We start from the raw sequence: 26,219 nt of genomic DNA on the forward strand, positions 1-26,219 counted from the left end.
GGGCTCTCCTGCAGTGTTTCCCCATAATGTGAATAGGTTGTACTGTATATTAAGTGTAAAGGACCTTTGAAGTGGGTCACATGATCGTTTGTCACATGATAATGTTCATCACATGTTTAAGTCATATGTTTGTTACCCAGAGAGCACCAGATGATCAGGTGACCTGCAGTCGGCCTATGGACTCCTTGCTCAGCCCTCCTTTATAAGAGGGGGAGGTACTACAATCTCTCTTTTGTGTTTTCAGTTCTGCTGAGGTCAAGTCCAGACGTCTCAGGGTCAGTGTCCAGCACATCTGGAGGCCTCAACCTAAATTGCAGCCACAAGTCAGTAAGTCAAGTCCTCTTTATCTGCTTTCATCATCTTCAGTCAAGTCAAATCAATTGTAGTCAGTGTGGCCTGCACCTATAGCCTCTGCAGTCACTGCAAGTCCCAGCAAGCTGCGAGGTCCCCTGTGTTACTGGTCACCTCTCTGGGATCCTGGCCGAACTCTATAGACTGTAACACCTGTCTAACCTCAGTAAAAGTTACCGTTAACCTTAACCTGGTCTTGGACTATTATTTGCCCCTGCCTAACCTAGGACTAGTGGTTCTACCTTCAGGTGGTTACATAGGCAAACCACGCCCTGGCGTCACGAACAGGAAGGGGTTTTATACCATCTGCCCCTTGCACCTCACTTCATACCCCATGGCTCACCACATATTGTAATGTAGGTCCTGGTGCTGCTATTGTGGAATACGTTCCTTACATTCTTGATGTTCCTCAGTCTGTAATGTTCCTCGGTCTGTTCACAATGTATTCCTTTTATGTTATATATTCTTTCTTTTTCTGTGCTATTTAAAGGATTTTTATGACTAAATAAAGCTGTCACAAGTAATTCACGGTTGATTTAAATGATGAATTATACACAAACACAGTATGTTATTGAAACATTAGCTATTTAATAAGAGTTAATATAATAATATTGGACATTACTAATGTTATGACACTTTAAGGCAGTGATTCCCAACCAGGGTGCCTCCAGCTGTTGCAAAACTACAACTCCCAGCATCCCGGGACAGCCGAAGGCTGTCCCGGCATGCTGGGACTTGTAGTTTTGCAACAGCTGGAGGCACCCTGGTTGGGAAACACTGCTTTAAGGAAAGCACCTTGGCAGAGGCGGCTTTCTAATTAGGCGATTTAGGCAGCCGCCTAAGGCCTCGTGCTAAAAGGGGCCTCGCAGCCGCCTAAATCGTGTAGTTAGAGCAGTGATTTTGGCGACATATATATATATATTTTTTTAAATGTCCCGCACCGGCCTGCACGCAGGGGGGGGGGGGGGGATGAAGGGAGTCTGGCGCAAATGCAGCTTGCTCCGCCGTCGGGCACCATTTTCGTCTCACTGCGCCGCAAGTGGGAGGGTCACGCAGGAGGACGCTGTGTGCACTGCGCACACAGCGTCCTCCTGCGTGACCCTCCCACTTGCGGCGCAGTGAGCCGAAAATGGTGCCCGACGGCGGAGCGAGCTGCATTTGCGCCAGACTGCCGTGGAACTGCAAGCTGCGCGGGCCGGTGTGAGGCGAGATTTCCGAAGGTACCGTACCCTTTCCACCCCCCTGTTACCCCTTCTCAACTCTGTCCAAACCCCCCCACCGTCACCCAGGTCAACACTCTGCACTCCCCCCCCCCCCCCCGGCACACATGTCCACCCCCCATTTCATCCATGTCCGCCTTGTCTACCTCCCTGTCCATCCCTGTCACCCATGTCCTACCCCCCCCTGTCACCCATGTCTAGCCCCCCTCAAACCCCCGCCAGCCCAGTGTTTCCCAACCAGGGTGCATTGTGGGTGGAAGAAATTGTCATGATGGCCTGGACAAAATGGAGAAGAGAAGGCAACGAAGCAAATCAGAGAAGACGTCATTGGTGAGTTGCTGTATAAAGCAGCACTTTAAACATAAGTAAACATAAAGGTGCAGAAAGTGGCTATTAAAGTGAATGAACCTGCTGCAGTGAACCACGGTATATGTTGGCATTCCTTTTCTGGCATATGCCTAGGATAGACTTTATGCTAATACTAGTCTAATATCCTCTATGTATATTGAAATGTATAACATATTTAATATAATAAATAAACTTTACATTTTAAACAAACCCTGTCTCGTCTATTGTACACAATATTAAAGAAGCAGTTTCAGACTTTTATTTATTTTTTATTATGCAGCTAGTCAGCCCTTGTGTATATTTTAGCAAGTATTACCTTATTTAGCTGCTCCTTCCTATATGAAAATTCCTGAAAATTGGAAACTTCCTGCAGTTGTGTCATGTGATCTCATGGTGACTCCCCTGAAAATTACATGTTCTTCTGTGATCTCAGTGGGGTCACTATCTTAGCTACTAGAACCTCCTGTATGATGAAACTGCATGGACCGTTCAATATGGGTTCTCCACAGGGGGGAGGGGAGACAGAAACTCCCGTCACATTACAGATGATGGTTATACAGCTCCTGGTACACAGTTATATATCGGAAGTCTGTAGTTCAGTCTGTATATTTTATAGCCTCTTAGCTTACATATAGAGATATACAGAAATTATTATTATGAGAGAATTTTTACCCCCCCCCCCCTCCAGCATCCATAGATGTTACATGGGATTGCTAGCAGATTTGAAAGGGAGAGAAGGAACTCCGAAAGTCAAGATAGTAGCTGATCAGAAGTTATATGACCCTGCTACAGTAATGAAACCTGTCGGTGCAGCCGAACTGGGATGAAACAGTTGACACTACAGGAATAGTGGTTTTGAGAAGGCATTATATTGGTAAAAAACAAAATCCATAAGTGCTTCTTTAACTGAATGATTTAATCAGTTCTTTTTTTTATAAAAATAAACAAACAAACACTATGATAGCACCCCCCAGAGGAGAATAGCTGCACAGAGCTTCTCTTATTCTGGAGTATCTGTCACATACTTGCATTACATTAAAAGTCCACTGATATAAATGACCGATCAATAAATAAGAGTTTAGACAGCTCTCCCCTTTTAAACAGTCGTGGCCAAAAGTTTTGAGACTGACACAAAGTTTTGTAGTCAGATGGTTCCATAGTATATTGAAGTACAATTATAAGAATTTCACAAGTTTTTAAGCTTTTACTGATAAATTCATCAAGCTTATGCACAGACTAAACATAGCGTTGACCTTTCTTTTCTAAGACTTCTTCAATTCGCCCTGGCAAGCTGGATATTGCTTATGGAGGATTGACCACACTGAGCCACTAAGCTATTACTTTTGTCCTGTGACATGGTTTCTATCATGCTGGAGAAACAATTGTTCATCTCCAGATTGCTCCTGGATGGATAGGAGAAGTTGCTCTTAGAGGGTGTTTAGATACCTTTCTTTGTTCATGGCGGTGTTTACAGGCAGTACGTCCACTGGATTAAAAACAGCTCCACACATGAATGGTCTCAGGATGCTTTAATGTTGACATGACACAGGACTTTCTGGACAATCACTCTTCAAGATGTCCAAAAGATTCCGAAGGGGGCCTCATAATAGAAAGTAACTTATCGCTTATCGGTCTTTTGCCTAAAATCAAGTGTAATAGAAAGTAACTTAAAGGGGTACTCTGACCCTAGACATCTTATCCCCTGCTGGGACCCCTGCGATCTACCTACAGCACAGTCTAGAACGCCATCTGCGGCAGCGGAGGCTCGTGACATCATGGCCATGCCCCCTCGTGATGTCACAGACATGTCCCCTCAATGTAAGTCTATGGGAGGAGGAGTGGTAGCTGTCACACCCGTTCCATAGACTTGCATTGAGAAGGAGGGCATGACTTCTTAAGAGGGCATGGCCATGACGTCAGTGCCACATCACTAGTCATCAGACATGGAATGAAGTTCGCTTCATGCACCGGATGACTGTGATGCAGCAGCAGAGATTGCGTTGGGTCCCAGCAGCGGGCCCCCCGCGATCAGACATTTTATCCCCTATCCTTTGGATAGGGGGATAAGATTTATTTTTGCCGGAGTACCCATTAAACCCCTGTATAGTGATTAGTCTACAGAAGAAGTGATTTTCTATCATGAAGTTTCCTTTGCTAAAACTTGATGTATATGTCAATAAAAGTTTAAAACCTTATAAACTGTCCTACGGTAACCATAGAAACATATGTCTAAAAAAATCTAACATTAAAGCAGCAAAATATGTGAAATCCAAAATTTCTCAAAACCCTTGGCCCTGACTGTAAATATATTTTTTAAAGCACTTTTTTAGGCATTTATTTCTCTATAGAAAAGCTGCAAAAAACACGATACCTATAGCATGCTGTGTTTTGAAAAAAATGCCTAGGATCCAAAAAAATCCACCAACAATGAGGACCCCCCCCCCCCCCCAAAAAAAAATAAACAGATGTAACAGCCGTATTGCTTTTAATGTCTATTGCCTGTCAGCATGTAGCTTTTTAACTTGAAGCATTTTTTGTAAAAAGAAAATGCTATTAAAAACACCAGGAAAAACACCACAAAAATCCCAATGTTTTCCTGAATACTCAAATGAAAACCATGCTTGGGATTATTGTCATTAAGAAGTGGTGAGAGGTCCGCCGGAATTCCAATCCATTCTGGAAGAAAAGTAGCTTCATACTTAAAAATTTTAAGGAAGGGCGAGTCAGGTAAAGTGTAGTTGGTTAAGTAGACGGTTTCTCCTCCTACCAAGTAAGCCACCCAAATACCAAATGTCCCTATGGTCATGATGGTGTGGTTACAATGTGCCAGCAATGCAAAATCCCGAGCAGGCGAGCCCTCCTGTCCATCTCCAGCAAAGTGGACATCACCCAATGAATTGTCTATATTCTCTTTACACCAATCCATCCCATTACTGGTGACCACAAAAAGAGGGTTCTCATACTTATTTCTGAAGTAGTCTGTGGCTTTTTGCAAGTAACCTTTGTCAGCAATCACCCCTTTCCATGTGTTTGGCATCACATGCACGTAGTCTCCCCTCCGAATGTGAACCCCCACAAAGGTGACGTTCTTCTTGTCTCCTCGAATTTTCTCAAGATAAGCGTTAGACTCCTCTTTAATAAAATCGTGGAAAGTAAATTCTCGGAGAATCTCATCTCTTATTTGGTGGTAGAAAGTAAATGAACAAGGCCAACCAGTGAAACGGACAAATTTATCTTCAATGTGTCTGTACTCCTCGGACATCCAGTCGTGAAGTTCATAATCTCTCCATTGGATTCTGTTAATAGACTCTGGGTGAAGTATAGGTAATCTAATCTTGAAGATGTTTGACAGCTGGTTGTGCATCTCTGGGGAAATGTAAGCTTGTTGGCCATTTATCTTGGCAAGGCCATAAAGCGTTGCATACTCGCCCATTAAGTTACCCAAACGCCCAGTGGCAATAATAGTCCATATACCCTTCAGTGAATTGGGTTCCCTTATTTCTGGCTGAAATTCTTCAAGAACTTTTTTTTCTGATGTGTCTTCTAGAATAATTTTTTTCTTCCCAGTCGTGAACATGTTAACATTCAGGTCGGTGCTGTAAATGATGGTGAATCCCATGGCAAGGATAAGTAGGCTTAAACCAATGGACCAAAATAACTTTTTGTTCATTTTTTCAGGGGTCCCAACTACAAAAGAAATGGATACAAAATATAGGTAAGTAAGTGCACAGTGGTATAGTCACAGATGTAATGCACATTGGCAAGATGCTATGTGACTAAGGCTTCTGGCTGCACAGAAATAGCCTAAATGTAAATATTCATATATTTTATTCTGAAAAAGTCCACAGGGAAGCTAAATCTGTAACCAACCCTTGTTGAAGGCATATCTGTGTATGGGTAAGGGTTGTACAGAAATGGCTATAACTTAACAACCACAAAAAATACAATGAAGGTTCTGTCTGGTTTTGAAAACACATGTTCATATAGCATACAGTATTTGGACATTTAGAGAGGGTTTCCCAATTTGTGTCTTCATCTTTTTATAAACCCAATTGGGGAAACCCAGTAACAGAACACAATAGCCCAAATCTACAAAAATAGTCTGTACAGTGGCTTGAGATGCAACATTGTGCCCCAAAATGCACCAGAATTTGGTTAGAAGATTTTGGAGACATTCTAATTGTTGGTTTATACATAGATTAGACATTCTAAGAATGCACCAGATAGTTGTGTATCAGGCTGTTTGATAAATCTGTTGTGTTCTTAGACAGTCTAGTTTACATTTAGACCAAATTGTGGCTTAAACTGCAACTGAATCCTGGCGCATTTATGGAGCACAGTATTGCATCTCCAGCCACACCCCTTTAGTAAAGGCACATCCCCTTTTCAGAGGTCGCACCCTTTTTTTTAGAAGCTGGGAAAAGTGTATTTTTGGCACAAATTGCCCCAGAACTCATGCACAAACTAGGCCACATTTGCAATAGTAAATCTGCTGCTTTGTTTTACATTATTTATTGGGAGATCCTTCTAACATAAAGGGATTGACCAATGTTAACAACCCCTATAGTGGAATGAATAGTAGAGTGAATTTTTGTACAGGTCAACATATGCACACACTTACAGCTCTGCACTGTACGCGCACACTTACAGTTCTGCACTGTACATACACTCACACTCACAACTTTGTCCTGTATGCACACACAAAGATCTCTGCACTATACACACACTCACCGCTCTGCACTCTACACACACTCACAGCTCTGCACACACACACACACACAGATTTGCGTTTACACTAGACTGTGCGTGGACCAGGGGTAGCATTTCAACCAGACTGTGCTTCAACCAGGGCAGCAATTACACCGGACTGTGCAGGGACCAGGGGCAGCATTTACACCAGACTGCGCACTGACTTGGTGATTTACACTTGACTGTTGGCCGACTGGGTGTTCATAAAGAACAGTTAGTTCTATAATATGCAAGTGATGGGGCCAAAAAGGTGTAGCAGAACATGTCCTTGTTTGTACAGTAGTTGTAAAGTGCATACCCATCCATGTTGCATACTGGAGCCCCTCCACACACATACATGACCAGATCGGGTACTCTGGCATTACCCAAGGGCCCAAGTCAGAGAGCAGGCCCGCCACAAGTATGTTTGTTTTTGGTATTTTGTCCTCTGTTAAGGGAGGTCACTGTCCATCAGGTCCATCATTACACCCATAATGAATCAGGAGAAATGGGCTTAACCCTTTTCTGCCAGCCCAGGAAGAACATAAAGGGGTACTCCTGTGGAAAACAATTTTTTTTTAAATTGATTTAAAAAAAAAAAATTCCACCGGGGTACCCCTTTAACTCTTTGCAAAGCAGAGGATCACATCAAAAACAAAACAGGCAGACAAAAAAGTGTGAAGCCCAATTCAGCCAATTATGGGTGTAATTATGAGTGTGATGGGCAGGGACTAAAAAATGAAGTGAAGAAAATAATTTTTTTTAAAAAGGTAATAAATGTGAATAAGCCCTCCCCCAATAAAAGTTTAAATCACCCCCATTTTTGCAAATATAATAATGTAAACAAAAATAAACATATGTAGTATCGCCGCGTGGATTAATGTCTAAACCATAACATTATTGAAACTGCACAGTGAATGGCATAAACTTAAAATAAAAAAATTTAAATACCAAAATTTACCAATTTTTGATCATAAAAACAAAAAAGGTACCAAAAAACACTACAGATCATGGCGCAAAAAATGAGCACCTCATATTGCCATCCAGGAAAATAAAAGGACAATTTTACGCATATTAATTTTCTTAGTTATATTTGGGTATCATTGTAATCTGTGTATTATTGTTGTTACAACGTACTGTTAATGGCACAAAAAACTATAAAAAAAAAAACAAGCCCTTATACGGGTCTGCAGCTAGAGAAAAATTACACACTTATTGCTAATAAAGGGGTACACAAGCGCTGAACTATATGGGTGCGGCTTACATATGGCTGGGTGCACGGCGGGGACAGGTGGGTGCCGAATGAGAGATTGCGGGGGTTCCCAGCGGCGGGACCCCCGCGATCAGACATCTTATCCCCTAGCCCATTAAAATCAATAAAACTTTGCAAGTAAAGGGGTAAATGGAGTTTCATTGTGACTGTAGCATTCTACATCCCCTTTCACACCTGTGTGTTTCTCTCTGTCTGTGCACTTTGTGTTCATTCCCTTTTCTGTGAAAAGAGAGCTGGACCCTGCACACCACTGGAGGAGGACTACAAGCATCAGCCAGGCCTCCCCCAACTTCACTGAAAGTCTTCTTGAAGTATCTTCCACATAGCACACAATCTTTAATATATGCAAGGAGGAACAGTTAGCTGGGATTATCTACTGCTCGGTGTAACGCGTTTCCTCTGACAGTGTTATGGGGAGCACAGGACGTGCAGCAGATGTCCAATGACAGCAAGGTAGGGCCCCAAATTCGGGAAGGTCCTGCAGGATCCAGGACAGTTGGGAGGTGTGCAATGAGCACTATATACAGGATAACAATTCATGATCGACAAAAAACAGTAGTTTTGTTCTTGATCATTTCCTTTGTTAACATTTACCCGTTATCATTCATACTGCTCAAAAACAAGCAAATCACAGTAATAATTTGTGATCTTTATAGGGGCATATATAAGGTTAGTGTCTAGGGCAGCAAGAGCTATAAATATGAACCTGCACAACCATTGTCCTCTATTATTTGCTGATATATGACTGCAAACAAAGACTATATGCCATAACAGATGCACAATCAATATCAAATGTGATCTATCAATTACATATTTTATTAAACATATACAAAGTACAAAAACATCAGAAGAAAGACACACAAGAATAAAAACACTTAAAGGCTCACACAGAGCCACACTACAACAAGAAGACCAGGTGATGGTCAACCAAGGACATGGGTGAAGAATGTTAATGGAACCTCCAAATAACAAACCCCTGAAAAATACACAAGCCCTGTAGGAAAAACAATGTATAGTAGGTAAGGTATACAGTATATTATTGTGCAAACAATGCAGTGATAATTACAATATTATCACACTATAATGAGGGACACCTGTATAAGATAAAAGTCTTGATATAATGAGACCGGCTAAACTAAGTTATACAGCCAATAGAAATCACAATCAAAAGTAATGCCAATATTAAACACAAGAGTTGCTGGTATACAACAGTATGGTAAAGTGGTCACAGACAGAGGAAGGAAGGGAGGAAAAATAGACCTGGTCAGCCCATGTCCATGAAGAGACCCCACGCGTTCCGTCACCGAATGTGACTTCCTCAGGGGTGTTGACTATTTGCTACTGCGTGCTACCATCAACAACCTAAGACTAATCTAAGAACTGCGCATGGCGATCTTTCTGCAGAAAAGTCCATATTGTTAAGTATGAAAACTAGTAGATCCCTTAAATGCTGCACCCCAACCTATCTTGCTCAAATTGTATAGCAGCTTTAAATATCCACAGTATGGCATGTGACTCATAACACAGTCAGATTACTGTAACCATGAAGCTTTTAAAGGAAACATTTTTATTCCATAAGACAAAATAATACAACATTGGCATTACCTATTGTGAAATGATTTTTACAACATAATTTGCAAAAGGGCGGAAAGATCCCAAGGCCCCAACAGAGCACCCGCCAGGGCCGTATTAGAAAAGAAGTCACTGCCTCGTAGCGAATCAATACTATGGAGTAGAAACAGGCCAGGTTATAGTGTCTCACGTCAGGAACACTTATTCCCCCCTTGGCTCTAGGCAGCATTAGCTTGTGTTAAGTGATCCTGGGTCGTTTATTAGCCCAGATAAACCTGGTAAAAGAGGAAGTCAACAATGTGATGTCTCGTGGTGTAACAGGACCGGTATCGTTTGGACAGGGTAAAGCAGCTTGGAAAAACTGAGCATTTTGACCAGGTGGCAGCAGGCCAGCAAAGGAAGAGGCAGGGACTCCCACTTACGTAATTCTGCCACTATCTTATTTATCATCCCACCCAAACCCCAAGGTATTTCACTGCAGAGGTAGTGAGCCTATCTGTGTCCAAATGTGTTTCTTGTAGAAGGGCAATATCCACTGACAATCTCTTAAAGGGGTATTCCGGGAAAAAAGATGTCTGATCGCGGGGGGCCCTCTGCTGGGACCCTCCGCGATCTCCCTGCAACACCCGCATTCTATGCTGGGCTGCGTCTCTAGTTTCGGAAACCTCTGGGTTTCCGGGACTGGAGACGAGACGTAATGCCACGACCCCTCCATTCATGTCTATGGGAGGGGATGTGATGGCCATCACTCCCCCTCCGATAGACATGAATGGAGGGGGCGAGGCGTGACGCCACATACCCAGTCTCGGAAACCTAGAAGTTTCTGAAACTAGAGGCGCAGCCTCGCATATAATGGGGGTGCTGCAGGGATATTGTGGAGGGTCCCAACAGCGGGCCCCCTGCGATCAGGCATCTTATCCCCTATCCTTTGGATAGGGGATAAGATGTTTTTGTCCAGAATACCCCTTTAAGGGGACGAAGGACCATGCTGTGTTTTTGGGGGGACCACAGTCCCTTAATGTTCCAGGAAACTATAAGCATAAAAGAAATAAGAAAGAGTAAGCATTATGAGCCTTATATGGAGAATCAATAAAGACAACATATCATTACTTGGAACGATAAACACAGTTCTCCCCATTTATATAGGTTTTAGTTTATTTTACTACTTAAAAAATAACTTTTTGTACGAAAATAAGTATGCTTGAAATTGTACTCTACTGATTCCCTATAACATTTATTTTTCCATGTATGAGGATGTATGAAAGCGCTGTGATCAGTAGTTTTTATCGGTACCATTTTTGATCACTTTAAAAAAAAAAATCTGCTATATAAAGTTAACATACAGGGATAGGTGCACTACTGTGGTAGATGTAACAGTGACATTAGCTAACCCTCAACACTGATGTTAAAATTGAGACATTAGCCAGTATATCTTTATATGAAGGACATACCTGAGCCTGCACACCAACGCCAAGGTTTTTCAAGTGGCACGGGACCTAGCACTAACCTACCTGGGAGGAGGGAGGCAAGCTATAAGCCCCACCCAAGTGGCTGAGTATGTATTACCTACAATGGGAGGAGGGAGGCAAGCTATAAGCCCCACCCAAGTGGCTGAGTATGTATGCCGGCCTCACAGGTGAGGCCGGCATACATACTCAGCCACTTGGGTGGGGCTTATAGCTTGCCTCCCTCCTCCCATTGTATGTGTGCCCAGTTCACACTGGAGGTAACTGGGAGCAAGCTGTGAGTCGGACCTAATGCTGCCGTAATTGCCCACTGGCCCCTGGTTTTGCTTATCAGGCACAGGTAGGTTAGTGCTAGGTCCCATGCCACTTGAGAAACCTTGGCATTGGTGTGCGGGCTCAGGTATGTCCTTCATATAAGGATATACTGGCTAATGTCTCAATTTTAACATCAGTGTTGAGGGATAGCTAATGTCACTGTTACATCTACCACAGTAGTGCACCTATCCCTGTATGTTATTATTCTAATTGTTACACATCCGAACCAGTTATCTCGTGTAGGATGTTAATGTGGCACAGTTTGTTTGCAGGCATCCCCCACCGTATGCATTTTTATGCTGGGGATCACCCTTAGCAACAGACTGCAAGGGCAGGATCTGCTCCCCCAGTATATATGCACAACCGCATGTGGGGTTGAGCATCTCCTACCTGCCAGTTGAGACCATCTCTCTTTTTCGTTATTTTAGTGCTATATAAAGTTACCAAAACTCAGCAATTTTGGACAAAATTGCGATGTCCCGATCAGCTTAGATGACATCGGGAGGGTGCTAACCTGCCTCCTCACTGTCCGATCGGTGCTCTGCTTCTCCATGCCTGCTCAGCAGGCTGGATCAGTAGAGCACCGATAACATTGATCAATGCTATGCTATGGCATAGCATTGATCAGCATATGCAATCAACAGATTGCATGCTGTAGCCCCCTATGGAGGCTAAAAATAAATAAAGTGTTAAAAAAAAGTTTCTAAAAGTTAATTAACTCCTTCCTAATAAAAGTTTGAATCCCCACCTTTCCCATTTTTTTAAAATAATAAAATAAAAATTATCATATGAGGTACCGTTGCGTGCGTAAATGTCCGAACTATTAAAATATAATGTTAGTTAAACCGCACGGTCAATGACGTACATGTAAAAAAAAATATCAAAGTCCAAAATTGCGCATTTTTGGTCACTTCATATACCGTAAAAAAAAAAATTAGAAGAAGCTATAAAAATGTCCCATCAAGCCATATGGCAACCCTGGTTGACTTTTATCGAGACGCCCCTTTATAGGACGGATTGACCACCCTTCCCCCCTCACTTTCCTTGTGCTCCACCCCCCAGGCCCTGACTCATACCTGTACACGTCCCTATACCCATCCCCCCCCCCCTCTCCCTACTGACTACTGAGCTTAGTGATATATTGAGCTGACTACTGGACGACCCCCCCCCCCCCCCTTTGGTAGAGGATGGCGGGGATGCGGGGGGGGGGGGGAGACGGTCGGAGGTCCCGAGGTGAGTGCTCCTTCTCTACTTTGTTTTCTTCCTACTATCTACACCCCCTGTCCCTAACTCTCCCCCCTCCTTCTTTTTACTTCTCCCTCTTGTCTCTATTCTCCTGCTCCCACTCCTTCCTGTTTCCTCTATATCTGTTTCTGGATCTTTTTATCCCTCATGTTCAATACTGTTAGAAGGTTTCCACTGAGAGGGTTATAGCTTGCAGCCAGCACACTTTTCAGTTACTATGAGATTGTCTATCTTCTTATATTAGATTATTGTGCTGCATTTTCAGTTATTTGTTCTTGATATAGACAACTTATGTATACCTCATGTACAACCGCTTTGGTATTGTGTACTATTTCTATGACTTTCTAATAAAACTCGTTTTGAAAAGAAAAGAAAAAAAAATGTCCCATCAAAATAAAAATGGTACCAATAAAACTACAGGGCACGGCGCAAAAAATGAGCCCTCATATAGCCCTGTATGCATAAAAATAAAAAAGTTATAGAGGCCAGAATATGACAATTTTAAACACACTAATTTTGGTGCATGTAGTTAGAATTATAAATTACTTATTATTATATAATAAAGTAGTAAAATAAAATTGATTCAAACTTTTATCAGGAAATGGGCTTATTCACTTTTTTATTTTATTTTACATTTTATTCACCATTCTTTACTGCCTATATTAGACTATTACATTTAATCCTTAGATTGCAAACACTGAACAGTGTAATCGGCTGCGGGGGCAGGTAAGGATCCTCCCGCCTTCCATTCAGCTGATCGGGACCCCGCAATTTTGTTACGGTAGTCCCAATCAACCCACTGAGCTAGCAATTTTAGATGAGGTTTTTCTATTTTAGATGCCACAATCAACTTTGCTTGTGTCTAAAGGGTTAATGCTGGACATCGACCAGCATCAGCCTTCTCATTGGTTGATGATGCTGAGTTGCCGGAGGCTGACGCACATGGGGGCCCCATGATCCTCTATTGCCCGGGGCCCCATGAGTTGTCAGTCCACCCCTGTTCAGTAGCACACTACTACCGCTATGGTATATAAAATGGAGGTTCTCACCATACCAGTTGGCTGCGCCCCCCACATACAAATAATACACAAATATAGTATGCATCAGGGGATTAGTGGTCTCAAACTATGGCATTCCAAAACTTTAAATTTAAGCATGCCCGGACAGCTAATGGCTGTCGGGCATGCTGGGAGTTGAAGTTTTGCAACATCTGAAGGGCCACAGTTTAAGACCACTGGTAAGACCACTGGTATACATGAAATAAAATGAGTATATGTAAATAAAGGTAAGATATATCCCCAGGCACAGCGCGGTACTGTATGGTACGTTCCGGAGTGTTCAGCATCCAGTCACACAGTAATGTATGCAAAAGTAGGATATCATTGAGAGAATAGATTGAGCACTCACCGGGTATCCATATAGAAACTCTTGTTATTTCCATATAAAAAACTATGAAAAAGCATAGCGGGGAGACAAGGAACATGCGGGTAGAGGGGATTGGTGACAACCATTTACAACCACACAGATGCTTCTTCTGGCCTCCAGGCGACAACCGTTTCTCCCTACACAGGTGGCTCTGTATGGGGAGAAGCACCTGTATGCTAAGAAACGTTTGTCGCCAATCCACACTGCCCTCATCGTCCCTGTCTCCTACATACGTATACTGATAAGAATATAATAGAGAGAATAGATGGAGCACTCAACGGGTATCCATATAAAAACTCATTTAATCACAAAAACGATAAAAACAGCATAACAGGGAGACAGGGAACCGCGGATTGGCGATGACCGTTTCTCACCATACAGGTGCTTCTTCCAGCCTGGAGGCCGGAAGAAACACCTGTGTGGTGAGAAATGGTTGTCACCTGGAGGCCGGAAGAAACACCTGTGTGGTGAGAAATGGTTGTCACCTGGAGGCCGGAAGAAGCATCTGTGTGGTGAGAAATGGTTGTCACCTGGAGGCCGGAAGAAACACCTGTGTGGTGAGAAATGGTTGTCACCTGGAGGCCGGAAGAAGCACATGTGTGGTGAGAAATGGTCATGGCCAATCCACGCAACCCGCTGTCTCCGCGCTATGCTGTTTTATCGTTTTTGATATGGAATAAACATGAATTTTTATACTGATACCCAGTGAGTGCTTCATCTATTCTCTCTATTATATCTTAGGCTACTTTCACACTATGGTTCATAAATCCGTTATGAAACATCCGTTATATTCAATTCTATAGTGATTTAACGGACGTTATATAACGGATGAATAAAACGATTATAACGGATGAATAGATTTCTAACGTCTGTTAATTAAACGGATAAATGTTTATCTGTTATTATCCGTTAATACCTTATTATTAACGTCCGTTATATTCACCTTTGTTTAACCTCTCCCTACCTGCACAGTTTGCAACAGCTGAAGCTCCTCCTCCTACCTGCTGAAGGGGAGGGTATAAAAGGATGTCACAATGATCCTGCCGCAGTCTGCATTTCAGCATTGAGAGGGAGAGTACTATCGGATGCTTTGCTTGCTATCAGACTATCGGCGGGGGGGGGGGGGGGGGGTGCAGGAGGGTGCACTACTCTGCCTCCTGGAGTGGGGGGAGTGCAGGAGGGTGCACTACTCTGCCTCCTGGAGGGGAGGGGGGTGCAGGAGGGTGCACTACTCTGCCTCCTGGAGGGGGGGGGGTGCAGGAGGGTGCACTGCTCTGCCTCCTGGAGGGGGGGGTGCAGGTGGGTGCACTGCTCTGGTTCTTGGGCTGTTAATAGAGCGCTGTTGAAGTGCTATCAGGGGTGTTATCAGGTGGATGGCGGCGGATGAATACGGATACCCAGAACAGACTCCTACTGCTGCCTCCTGTTGTCTGACCAGGAAGTAGAGGGGGTGTGACAGGGGGTGTGAGCACTACTCAACTTTCCCATGTGACTTCAGGAGTGTGAAGTCTCTACTGAGCATGCTCATAGGCCATAGGCTTCAATGTTAATAATTAACGGACGTTCAATGATCCGTTAATTATAAACTGCATGTCCGCACTATTCTTCCCTAATAACTAACGGACGTTAGATTAACGGAACAAAAAAGGTACAAACGGAAGATAAAAAAATCCTTTAGACTTTAATGGGATTTATTAACGGAAGTTTAAGGATCCGTCATAAAAGACTTTATAACGGAATTTCATAACTGATCTTTAAACGGAAGAACTTTATAGTGTGAAAGCAGCCTTAATCAGCATATGCATTTACATTTCATGTTTACTATATTTCTGGCATGGCAGAACTTGTCTTCTGTCTGTACAATAGTCATAAAGGGAATACCCACCCATGTCCCATACTGGAATCCCCCATACACATGAGAACACACGTGACAAAGGGAGTATCTAGTATTAAAAAGCTGCAGATTTTTTTTTAAAACAAGCTTAAGATCAATGAAACCTTGCAAGTAAAGGGTTAAAAGCCTGGGTTTCATATGTGACTGTAGGATTTCAGATCCCCTTTTAGACACGCACTGCCGTTGCCAGAACCTGTGTGTTTCTCTCTGTCGTGATCTTTGTGGTTGCTCATGTGAAAATAGAGCTGGACTCTTCACACACTGGAGGAGGAATAGAAGCGTCGGCTAGGCTCTTCCGGCCTCAGAAACTTCACTGAAAGTCTTCTGGATGCATCTTGCACACAGCACCCAGGTGGAGATCAATCAAAACCAATGTAGAGGGAGAATGGTGCAGTTGCCCATGGCAACCAATCAGATTGCTTCTTTCAATTTTGAAAAATTAAAGAAGCAATCTGACTGGTTTCTATGGGCAACTGCACCTCGTTACCTCGACACAAGTTTTGATAAGTCTACCACAAGTCTTTACTGAGTATATATATAGGCAAAGAGGAGCAGGTAACCGGGATTATGTACGGCTCGGTTTGACGTGTTTATGCAGATGTCTCAGGACAGTGGGGCAGGGCCTTAAATGGGTATTCTGAGCAAAAACATCTTATCCCCCCTGATCGTGGGGGGCCCACCACTGGGGACCGCACCCCCACCCAGGATCTCCCCGCAGCACCTGCATTCTATGTATAAATATATATAAACCTCTGGGTTTCCGGGACTAGAGACGCGACGTAACACCACGCCTCCTTGTGACGTTACGTCACGCCCACCTCCATTCATGTCTATGGAAAGGGGCGTGACGGCCAGCCCCTGCTATCAGACATCTTATCCCCCATCCTTTGGATGGCTGAAAAATACAGGGCTGAAAAATAACAGATAGAAGATTGTGTTTGCAAAGTTCCAAACAGCAGGTTAATTATTTTAAGAATTGAGAATCAGTTGTTCTTCGTGTTATAATGAAATAATCTCAGAAATATTTTTTTATAAATGATCTTTTTTTTATAACAGACAGCTGAATTTTGCAGATGCTACCAAGTTTTTCATTTGGTATTCTCATTGCAATGCCACAATTATTTTGCAAGTCGTCTGCAGGTTACAAAAAAAAAAAAATTGTGACCTGTGGTTTTGTGACTGTTGTCCGTTGCGCGTGAGTGGAAACCTATTAGGGGTGAGCTGGATATACCTGTGGACTGTGCTACTATATCGGACTTGATCCGCGCTCCCCCTACCTGAACCTCCGGTGTGAATCATCACCAAAGAAATGGATGAGGCAACTGCTGCCAATATAATACCGGAGGATCTCCGCCAAGCTCGCTTTGAAAGAATGCGTTCAATGTTTAACGCTACTGACACGGCAACTCAGGACAAGTTGGAACTACAAACCCTTATGAGGGATCTGGAGGACTCTCTAACCTCGGAGTCTCGCATATGGTGGGACGTAACCACGTTAAAGAAATACGTAGAAAATCAGATGATTCCGAGAGGCCTTCGTATCAAGAAATTCCCAACTACCATTTTTTCTGAAGAGTTTAAACAGGAATGGGAGTTTCTATTAGCAGATTCCTCCACACGCTTCATGTCACTCATCATTAAACATGAGGAAAAAGCTCTCAAAGAAATTGGTGATAAAATTGCCTCCTTACAGCAATCCACAGAAAAATTTAAAGAGCATACATCATTTACAGAATTAGAGTTAAAAATGAAAGAAAACCTGACCAAACTCGAAAATGCCATAACTGAAATCAAACAGAATAAATTTGTCAGAGACTTACAAGATTAGCGGAGTAACTCAGTGTTCCAATGGCCACAGACGGGTCCAAGGGCTTCCACTCCAAGATCGATCCTGAAGAGCAAGGGACGGAGACGATACAAGCCCAAGGATACAAGAGTCAGCTTTAATGCTACAGAACTTGGACTTTCCGAGTTGACTCCGGTTCCATCTGATCGATCTCCATCTGCGCAAGCGCTAACTCCTGCGGCCGCCACGTCACCAGCGCCTACGTCATCTAAAGCGACGCGCGCAAGAGCACCATCATCAAAAAACGCCGAGCTGGGCGAAAGCATCGCCCAAACACGTCACAGCACGAGACACGGCCGCAGGAGGTAAGATCGATCCCCATATTCAATCTATCAGCTAAAATCTTACCCACGACCTTATTGACTGCTTTATCAAAAGGACTTTCTTTTTCCCCCACCTGCCGCTTTGATTTTTTCCGTACCATTTTGGATATAAATAAATTTATACGTAACATTACTGTTCACAAACATTTTGTTAATGCCAATCTTGCATATGAATCTGATGATGTTACCGAACAAGACCCGTATGATGATGACACTACGGGTATTGCTCGAGAAGGGTACGGGGCAACTGGTTCGTCCTCATTTAAAGATCTAATTACGGTATCTGATCTACAGCATTTAGCAGCTGACAATCTTGCGGAATGTTGTCCTCCTTTGTTTAGTACTAGCAATCCGGAGTTCTATCCCATTAATTCCAGAACACCTGTCCTGGATCAGTTCCAGGAGCTGGTTGAATATGAGCTCCTGGAGCTGTCCAGAACCAGGACTGATCAGACCAACTCACGTAATATTCTATCGAGACCTGAACGTATTGCCTTACGGGATCTCAGCAAATCGGATGACATTGTCGTCCGACAGGCTGATAAGGGTGGAGCAATTATTGTCCTTGACAAGGGTCTGTATCGGAAACTTAATTTAGGAATGCTGGATGATGGTGTGACCTACAGACCCCTGTCATGTGATCCCACCCCTGTATTCAAAAAACAGCTTAAGGCACTTGTGGACTTGAGAGTTGAGGGAGGTTTTTTTTCTATAAAGGAGGCAGAATTCATATTTGTACAACATTCGGTGACACCTATATTTCACTCACTCCCAAAAGTCCACAAGAATGTTTTCCCTCCACCTATGCGCCCCATTGTTGCCGGCATCTCTTCTCTCAATGAGAATCTCTGTGCTTGGGTGGATGCAATGCTCCAACCATTGATAGCAGAGATGCCAGGCCACATTAAGGACACAGGTCACCTCCTCTCCATTCTTGACCAGATGAATTGGCAGCGGGGATGGACTTGGCTCACCGCCGATGTCACGTCTCTTTACTCAGTGATACCCCACGACCAGGCCCTGATTGCACTGTCGTGGTTTTTGGAGACATATTCGGGGTACTCCGGTGGCCTGCGAGAATTTATCACTGAGGTAGTGGATTTTTTGCTCACACACAATTTTTTTATGTTTGATGGTGATTTCTTCCTGCAGACCACCGGAGCATCTATGGGGGCTAAGTTCTCCCCCTCTCTCGCCAACATTTATATGTGTTGGTGGGAGAGGGGGACACTCTTCTCTCCCCACAACCCCTTTACCCCCCAGATCCAGTGGTATGGCCGCTACATCGACGACCTCCTGTTTATCTGGGGGTCCGATGTAGTGGCCATTGATACCTTTTCTAGGTATCTGAATGACAACACTGCCAACCTCAATTTCACTGTCAGCTTGGCTGCAGATGAGGTTACATTTCTGGATTTAACCATTTGTGGATGCCCAGACACTGATAAAATTAAGACACGTTCTTTCCGTAAACCAAGCTCAGCCAACACCATCCTCCATGCTGCTTCCTGTCATCCCCCCCACGTTGCAAAAAATGTGCCTGTGGGGGAGATGATACGTGCACGTCGCAACTGCTCGCAGGATAGTGACTTTGAAGAGGAGGTGACAAAAATCAGTGATCGCTTATTACATAGAGGATACCAAAAGGGGCTAATAAATCAGGCGGCTAACGTAGCAAGGACTAAAAATAGATCAGATCTAATATTTGGGAAGAAGAGACACTCAAATAAACAAGATGCGAGTCAACAACCAGTCACATTTGTCACCCAATACAGTGCGGACTATGGGTCTATCAAACGTATTATAAACAAATATATGCCAATTATCATGGGTGATCCTACCTATAGATCCGCACTGCAAAAAGGATATAGATGTGTACCGAAGAGAGCACCAACAATAGGACAATTGGTGTCCCCTAGTCTCTTTAAAACAGGGACTATGAGACTACCTACATGGTTAACTTATACTGGCTCTTACAAATGTGGTCACCAAAAATGTTTGTGCTGCAGTATTATGTATCCATCTAAAGATTTTTGCTCCACCACTAGAAATGAGGTTCACACCATAAGACAATACATAAACTGCAACACAAGCTACGTTGTCTATCTGGTCACATGTCGAAAGTGCAATGTACAGTATGTAGGGTGCACTACTTGCCCCCTAAAGATAAGGATTCGGAAACATCTGTCTGATATTAAGCACTTTAATTCTAGACATGATCCAGCCAACATTGTGCGGACAAACATAATGGCAACACTGATACACTTGTTCTCCAAGGCATAGAAAGAGTAGCCATACCAACGAGGGGAGGAAATCACAGGCAAAAACTTCTCGACAGGGAAGTTTACTGGATCATGTGTTTGGACAGTAGATACCCGAAAGGGCTAAATAAAAGACAAGATGTAATATTACACTATTGAGTATATTGAGTATATCATACTATTGAATATATCCAAACAATCATGTTCTTGCCCCCCATTTGGGAAAAGATTCTTTTCTCTACATTCATTATTACTATTTGCCCTCATTTGAGTCATGATAGCCGCAAGCTGTTTTTTCGCACTGTGCAATTGCATATGACATATACTGTCGGAATAAAGATAAAAATAATATTACACATATGCATTACATGGTGCGTTAAACCATACTTCCTCATAAGCCCTTGTTTATCTGTTTGTTTGTTCTTTTTCTTTTCTTTATTGCACATTACAAAGATTTTATTGGATTTACACATGGTGTTTTTTCCTTTTTTTCTTTGAGTTTGTCCATGTTTAATTTGATGTATGTAAATGGACTATGTTTATTTACCTTTTTTTATTTGTAATGGAACTTCCTGTGCTGGGGGAGGTACTCCTCACTAAGAGAGGATGATTAACACCTGTGAGTGTGAGCACCTCCCCTATATAGGACATCCAACAGTTTGAACCGTATACCAGTATGACTAAGATCGCTTAAGCGGTCGAAACGCGTCACTGCTGTTCTTTTACCTGTACTGTCGTGTCAGAATAAATTTTATCTGCAATTGAGCTTCTACTGCGCTGGACATTCTCCTTCTTGTTGTATAACTAGAACCCACAAAAAAATTTACCCTTTAAAAGTCAAAGGTATATCAATACCAGAATCACAAAAAAAACTTTCTTATAGCCTCCTACTAAAATGTAACTTTTATACGTGTATACAGATTAAAATAAAAGGAAAAAAATATGAAGCGCAATGATATCAACACCTATATTGCCAGATGAAAAGGAACAATGTTATGTATAAATAAGTGTGATAGCACCTATTACCAGTGCACTGGATGTAAATATTGGTACCACACTTTATATAAAAGCTGCAGTAGCTGGTGCCTGCAGTGCACCTTGCACCCTCTAGCAACAATGAATAAAATATCAAAACAACTAGCCCCTCTGACATGTTTCACTCCATAGGGCTTCCTTAGAGATCTGGGCTTGACCAGCTTATCCCAGACCTCTGAGGAAACTCTATGGCGCGAAACATGTCCGGGGGGGGGGGGGGGTGAGGGCTAGTTGTTTTGTTGTGTTATTCATTGTTGGTGTATTAATCATTGATTGTTGCTCTATTACCAAGTGTGGCACCAATATTTACACCCAGCACACTGGTCATAGATGCTATCACACTTGTTGATACATAACATTGTTTATTTCCCTCTGGCAATATAGGTGTCACTTCAAAAATGTTCCTTTAATTTTACTCCTTATATACTAATAAAAGGTATGTCTTAGTTAGGTGCTATAAGGAGGTTTTTTGTGCCCTTTTTTGCATAACTAGAACGCCATAGCTGTGTAAAAAATACTTGCTTTGATTAAACCCAGAAAATACACATATTTGCTCTTTAGATGGCTCCGCTGCATTCACTTTCAACACTTTTAACTGTGTTGTTATGGTAAACCCAGTTTACTAAACTTGGTTTTATTAAACCCAGAAAATATGCGTAACTGTGCTTTAGATGGCTATACTGTGTTCACTTTTATTGCTTCAAACTGCATTATTTTGTAAAAGCCAGGTAAATTAACCTGATTTGATTAAACCCAGAAAATACACATAACTGCGCTTTAGACGGCTATGCTGCATTAACTTTTAATACTTTTAACAACATTGTTATGTTAAACTCAGGTGAATGAACTTGGTATGATTAAACCCGGAAAATACATGTAACTGTGCTTTAGATGGCTATGTTGTATTCACAGTGCTTTTAATACGTATTGCTAAAATGCAGGTCAGCCCACTGCTTTGCTCAGTTTGCTAGATACTTGTATGTCATTTTATCGGTTGGTTCACTGCTGGCTTGGATTTGTAGTGCACCAACTGTATTGCAGGTCACAGAAGGTCTTTGTCTGAGGTAAGCCCACTGAATAATGCTGCTTGCAATGTGATAGATTTTATGGTCTGGTTTACTGCTGGCTTTGATTTGTAGTGCGCCAACAGTATTGCAGTAAGGCTGCTTTCACACTGTAAAGTTGCTCCATTTTAAAGATGTTATAATGTCCTATTAGGAAAACCCTTAAAAACTGCCATTAAACGGCTGTTACATAATCCCATATGGCCATTACAAAATCACATCCAAGTCTATGGGATTTTGTGATTAGCCGTTATCCCCCGTAATACAGTAGCCATTATGAATAACGGACGTTATTTGTGATGGGAGAAAAAACGCTATATGGACAAATTTTTCTCCCGTCACAAATAACGTCCGATATTCATAACGAGCTATAACGGGTGATAACGGCTAATCAAAAAATCCCTTAGACTTGAATGGGATTTTTTAACGGCCCTATGGGATTTTGTAATGGCCATTTAACAGCTGTTTTTAAGGGTTTCCTAATGGGACATTATAACGGGTCTTTAAAAAGGAGCAACTTTATAGTGTGAAAGCAGCCTAACAGGAGGCCTCTGTATGAGGTCAACATACTAAACAATGCAACAATGAAACAATACAAGACACCTCCAAAGGAGGTTCAGTAGAACAGAAACGACCTCTCTTGGAGAACGAAACAGATGTTAGTGCTGCTGGAAGAACAGAGTGGGGCATTTAATATTGTCTTTGGAGCTGTTTTTGTGTGTAGATTTGTCTCTATTTTGGTGCAGCATTGTACCTCAGGCAATTTTTTGCACCTTTTTGTTTTGCACTTAAAGGGGTACTCCGGTGCTTAGACATCTTATCCCCTATCCAAAGGATAGGGGATAAGATGCCTGATCGCGGGAGTCCCGCCGCTGGGGACCCCCGTGATCTTGCACGCGGCACCCCATTTGTAATCAGTCACTGGAGCGTGTTCGCTCTGGGACTGATTACATGCGACTAAAGGGCGGGTGGCGTGTGACGTCACGCCCCCGCCCCCCATGTGATGTCACGCTCCGCCCCTCAATGCAAGCCTACGGGAGGGGGCGTGATAGCTGTCACTGAAGGTTGCATGTTTATGTAGGTAATAGAGTAGGCTCCACTACATCCCTTATGCCTGCTTATGTCTCAGCTTGGTTCATCTATCCAGTTTGCAGAATACAATAATGTCGAATGGTTAAATAGTGATTTCACTTCATTTTCCTGTGTTTGTAATTTTTTCTCTGAAAATTTACTCATATATGTTCCTAGATGACACATCAACCTCTTAAAGGGGTACTCCCGTGGAAAACTTTTTTTTTTTTTTTTTAATTTGGTGCCAGAAAGTTAAACAGATTTATAAATTACTTCTATTAAAAATCTTAATCTTTCCAGTACTTATTATCTGCTGAATACTACAGAGGAAATGGTTTTCTTTTTGGAACACAGAGCTCTCTGCTGACATCATGACCACAGTCCTCTCTGCTGACATCTCTGTCCATTCCTAAAATGGACAGAGATGTCAGCAGAGAGCACTGTGGTCATAATGTCAGCAGAGAGCTCTGTGTTCCAAAAAGAAAACCATTTCCTCTGCAGTATTCAGCAGCTAATAAGTACTAGAAGGATTAAGATTTTTTAATAGAAGTAATTTACAAATCTGTTTAACTTTCTGGCACAAGTTTATTTAAAAAAAAAAAAAAAGTTTTCCACGGGAGTACCACTTTAAGAAGAAAATAGATAGCTGTATACCATAAAATAAGTAATTTAACCCATTAATGACGAAGGACGTATATTTATGTCCTCCACCGGCTCCCGCAATATGCCGCAGGGTCACACGGTGTCGCCGCAGCATATCGGGTCGGTCCTGGCGGCTATCAACGGCCGGGACCCGCGGCTAATACAGGACATCACCGATCGCGGTGATGCCCTGTATTAACCCTTCAGATGCGGCGATCAAAGCTGACCGCCGCGTGTGAAGTGAAAGTGACCCGGCTGCTCAGTCGGGCTGTTTGGGATCGCAGCGTCCCGAACAGCTTGCAGGACACCGGGAGGGCCCTTACCTGCCTCCTCGGTGTCCGATCGACGAATGACTGCTCCGTGCCTGAGATTCAGGCAGGAGCAGTCAAGCACCGATAACACTGATCACAGGCGTGTTAATACACGCCAGTGATCAGCATGAGAGATCAGTGTGTGCAGTGTTATAGGACCCTATGGGACCTATAACACTGCAAAAAAAAAGTTTAAAAAAAGTGTTAATAAAGGTCATTTAACCCCTTCCCTAATAAAAGTTTGAATCACCCCCCTTTTCCCATAAAAAAAATAAAACAGTGTAAATAAAAATAAACATATGTGGTATCGCCGCGTGCGTAAATGTCCGAACTATAAAAATATATCGTTAATTAAACCGCACGGTCAATGGCGTACGCGTAAAAAAATTCCAAAGTCCAAAAAAGCGTATTTTTGGTAACTTTTTATACCATTAAAAAAATGAATAAAAAGTGATCAAAAAGTCCGATCAAAACAAAAATGGTACCGATAAAAACTTCAGATCACGGTGCAAAAAATAAGCCCTCATACCGCCCTATACATGGAAAAATAAAAAGTTATAGGGGTCAGAAGAGGACATTTTTAAATGTATAAATTTTCCTGCATGTAGTTATGATTTTTTCCAGAAGTACGACAAAATCAAACCGATATAAGTAGGGTATCATTTTAACCGTATGGACCTACAGAATAATGATAAGGTGTCATTTTACCGAAATATGCATTGCGTAGCAACGGAAGCCCCCAAAAGTTACAAAATGGCGTTTTTTCTTCGATTTTGTCGCACAATGATTTTTTTTTCCGCTTCGCCGTGAATTTTTGGGTAAAATGACTTATGTCCCTGCAAAGTAGAATTGGTGACGCAAAAAATAAGCCATAATATGGATTTTTAGGTGGAAAATTGAAAGGGTTATGAAAAAACGAAAGTGCAAAAACTGAAAAACCCTGCGTCCTTAAGGGGTTAATCATTTTACTGCTAGAGGATGTGGTTGCTGAACTTCCTCAGTTACATTTTTTTGTTCTCACCTTATTTATGTAAACTATGGTCTGTTCAAAAAATTTTGTTGATATCACAGTGTAGACCTGGGTTCCCTACATTATACTTTCTTGCTATGACCTTAGGTTTAAAAAATGTGGGGGTTTTAGTATTTGGTTGCCTGTACTTTTCACTAAATAGTCACATAGGTGGGAACTTTATTGCAAAATGGGGTGTGAATAAACATATCCCCTATACAGGCTGGTGCAAGGATTTTTGCCACCCTAGGCGAAAGCTAATTTTGCCACCCCCTGACCCCGCCCTTTGACATGCCCAACCTTACTACTATTGTGTATATCAATATCTTATGCAAGAATAAAAATGTCTGCACTCACCAATTGACTTTGAAAGAAATTCGGACTTTATTCAGCGTAGTAGCAATGTCCATAGAAAATCCCAAAAATACACCCAGGTGAGCAGGGAGGGGGAGCAGCTAGCGGCTCTGCGGCCGAAGCGTTAAGGAACTACAGCACGGTTTCTCGTCTGTGCTGTAACGGTGCTGTTCCTTAACACATCGGCTAGCACCCCAAGGCTTTTTACTACACCTAGGTATTATTTATCTCAGTTCATAGGTGTTTGCAGTGCCCATCCGACTTTTGTGTTGATCTATTACTACTAGGGTGACACACTGTAACAAGATGGGCATGTGCTTCGGATGCTAGCTAATTTTATTGCTGTGGACAGAGCAGTGCCCCCATCAAGAGTGCACTCTGGGTGGCTGCCTATTTTGCCTATAGGCAGAGCCGGCCCCGCCCCTATTCAAAGGTTAGATGCATTTTAGATCACAGGGGTCTGACA

General features: G+C 42.6%; 1 protein-coding gene across 7 annotated transcripts in view; it reads right to left on the bottom strand.

Moving 5' to 3' along the window:
- Positions 1–4,345: 4,345 nt before the first annotated feature.
- LOC130294104 (galactoside alpha-(1,2)-fucosyltransferase 2-like) overlaps positions 4,346–26,219 on the bottom strand; it is a 37,240-nt gene continuing 15,366 nt past the window's right edge. For 5 of the 7 annotated variants that reach the window (XM_056543556.1, XM_056543558.1, XM_056543557.1 and 2 more), the window contains exon 2: positions 4,346–5,606. In XM_056543556.1, coding sequence (XP_056399531.1) covers positions 4,405–5,606 — 1,202 coding nt within the window. In that variant the 3' untranslated portion in view covers positions 4,346–4,404. The remainder of the gene's footprint in view (positions 5,607–26,219) is intronic. The other 2 variants (XR_008848384.1, XR_008848383.1) reach the window with 1 other exon arrangement.

Source organism: Hyla sarda, chromosome 10 (genome assembly GCF_029499605.1).
Source record: "Hyla sarda isolate aHylSar1 chromosome 10, aHylSar1.hap1, whole genome shotgun sequence".
NCBI lineage: Eukaryota > Metazoa > Chordata > Amphibia > Anura > Hylidae > Hyla > Hyla sarda.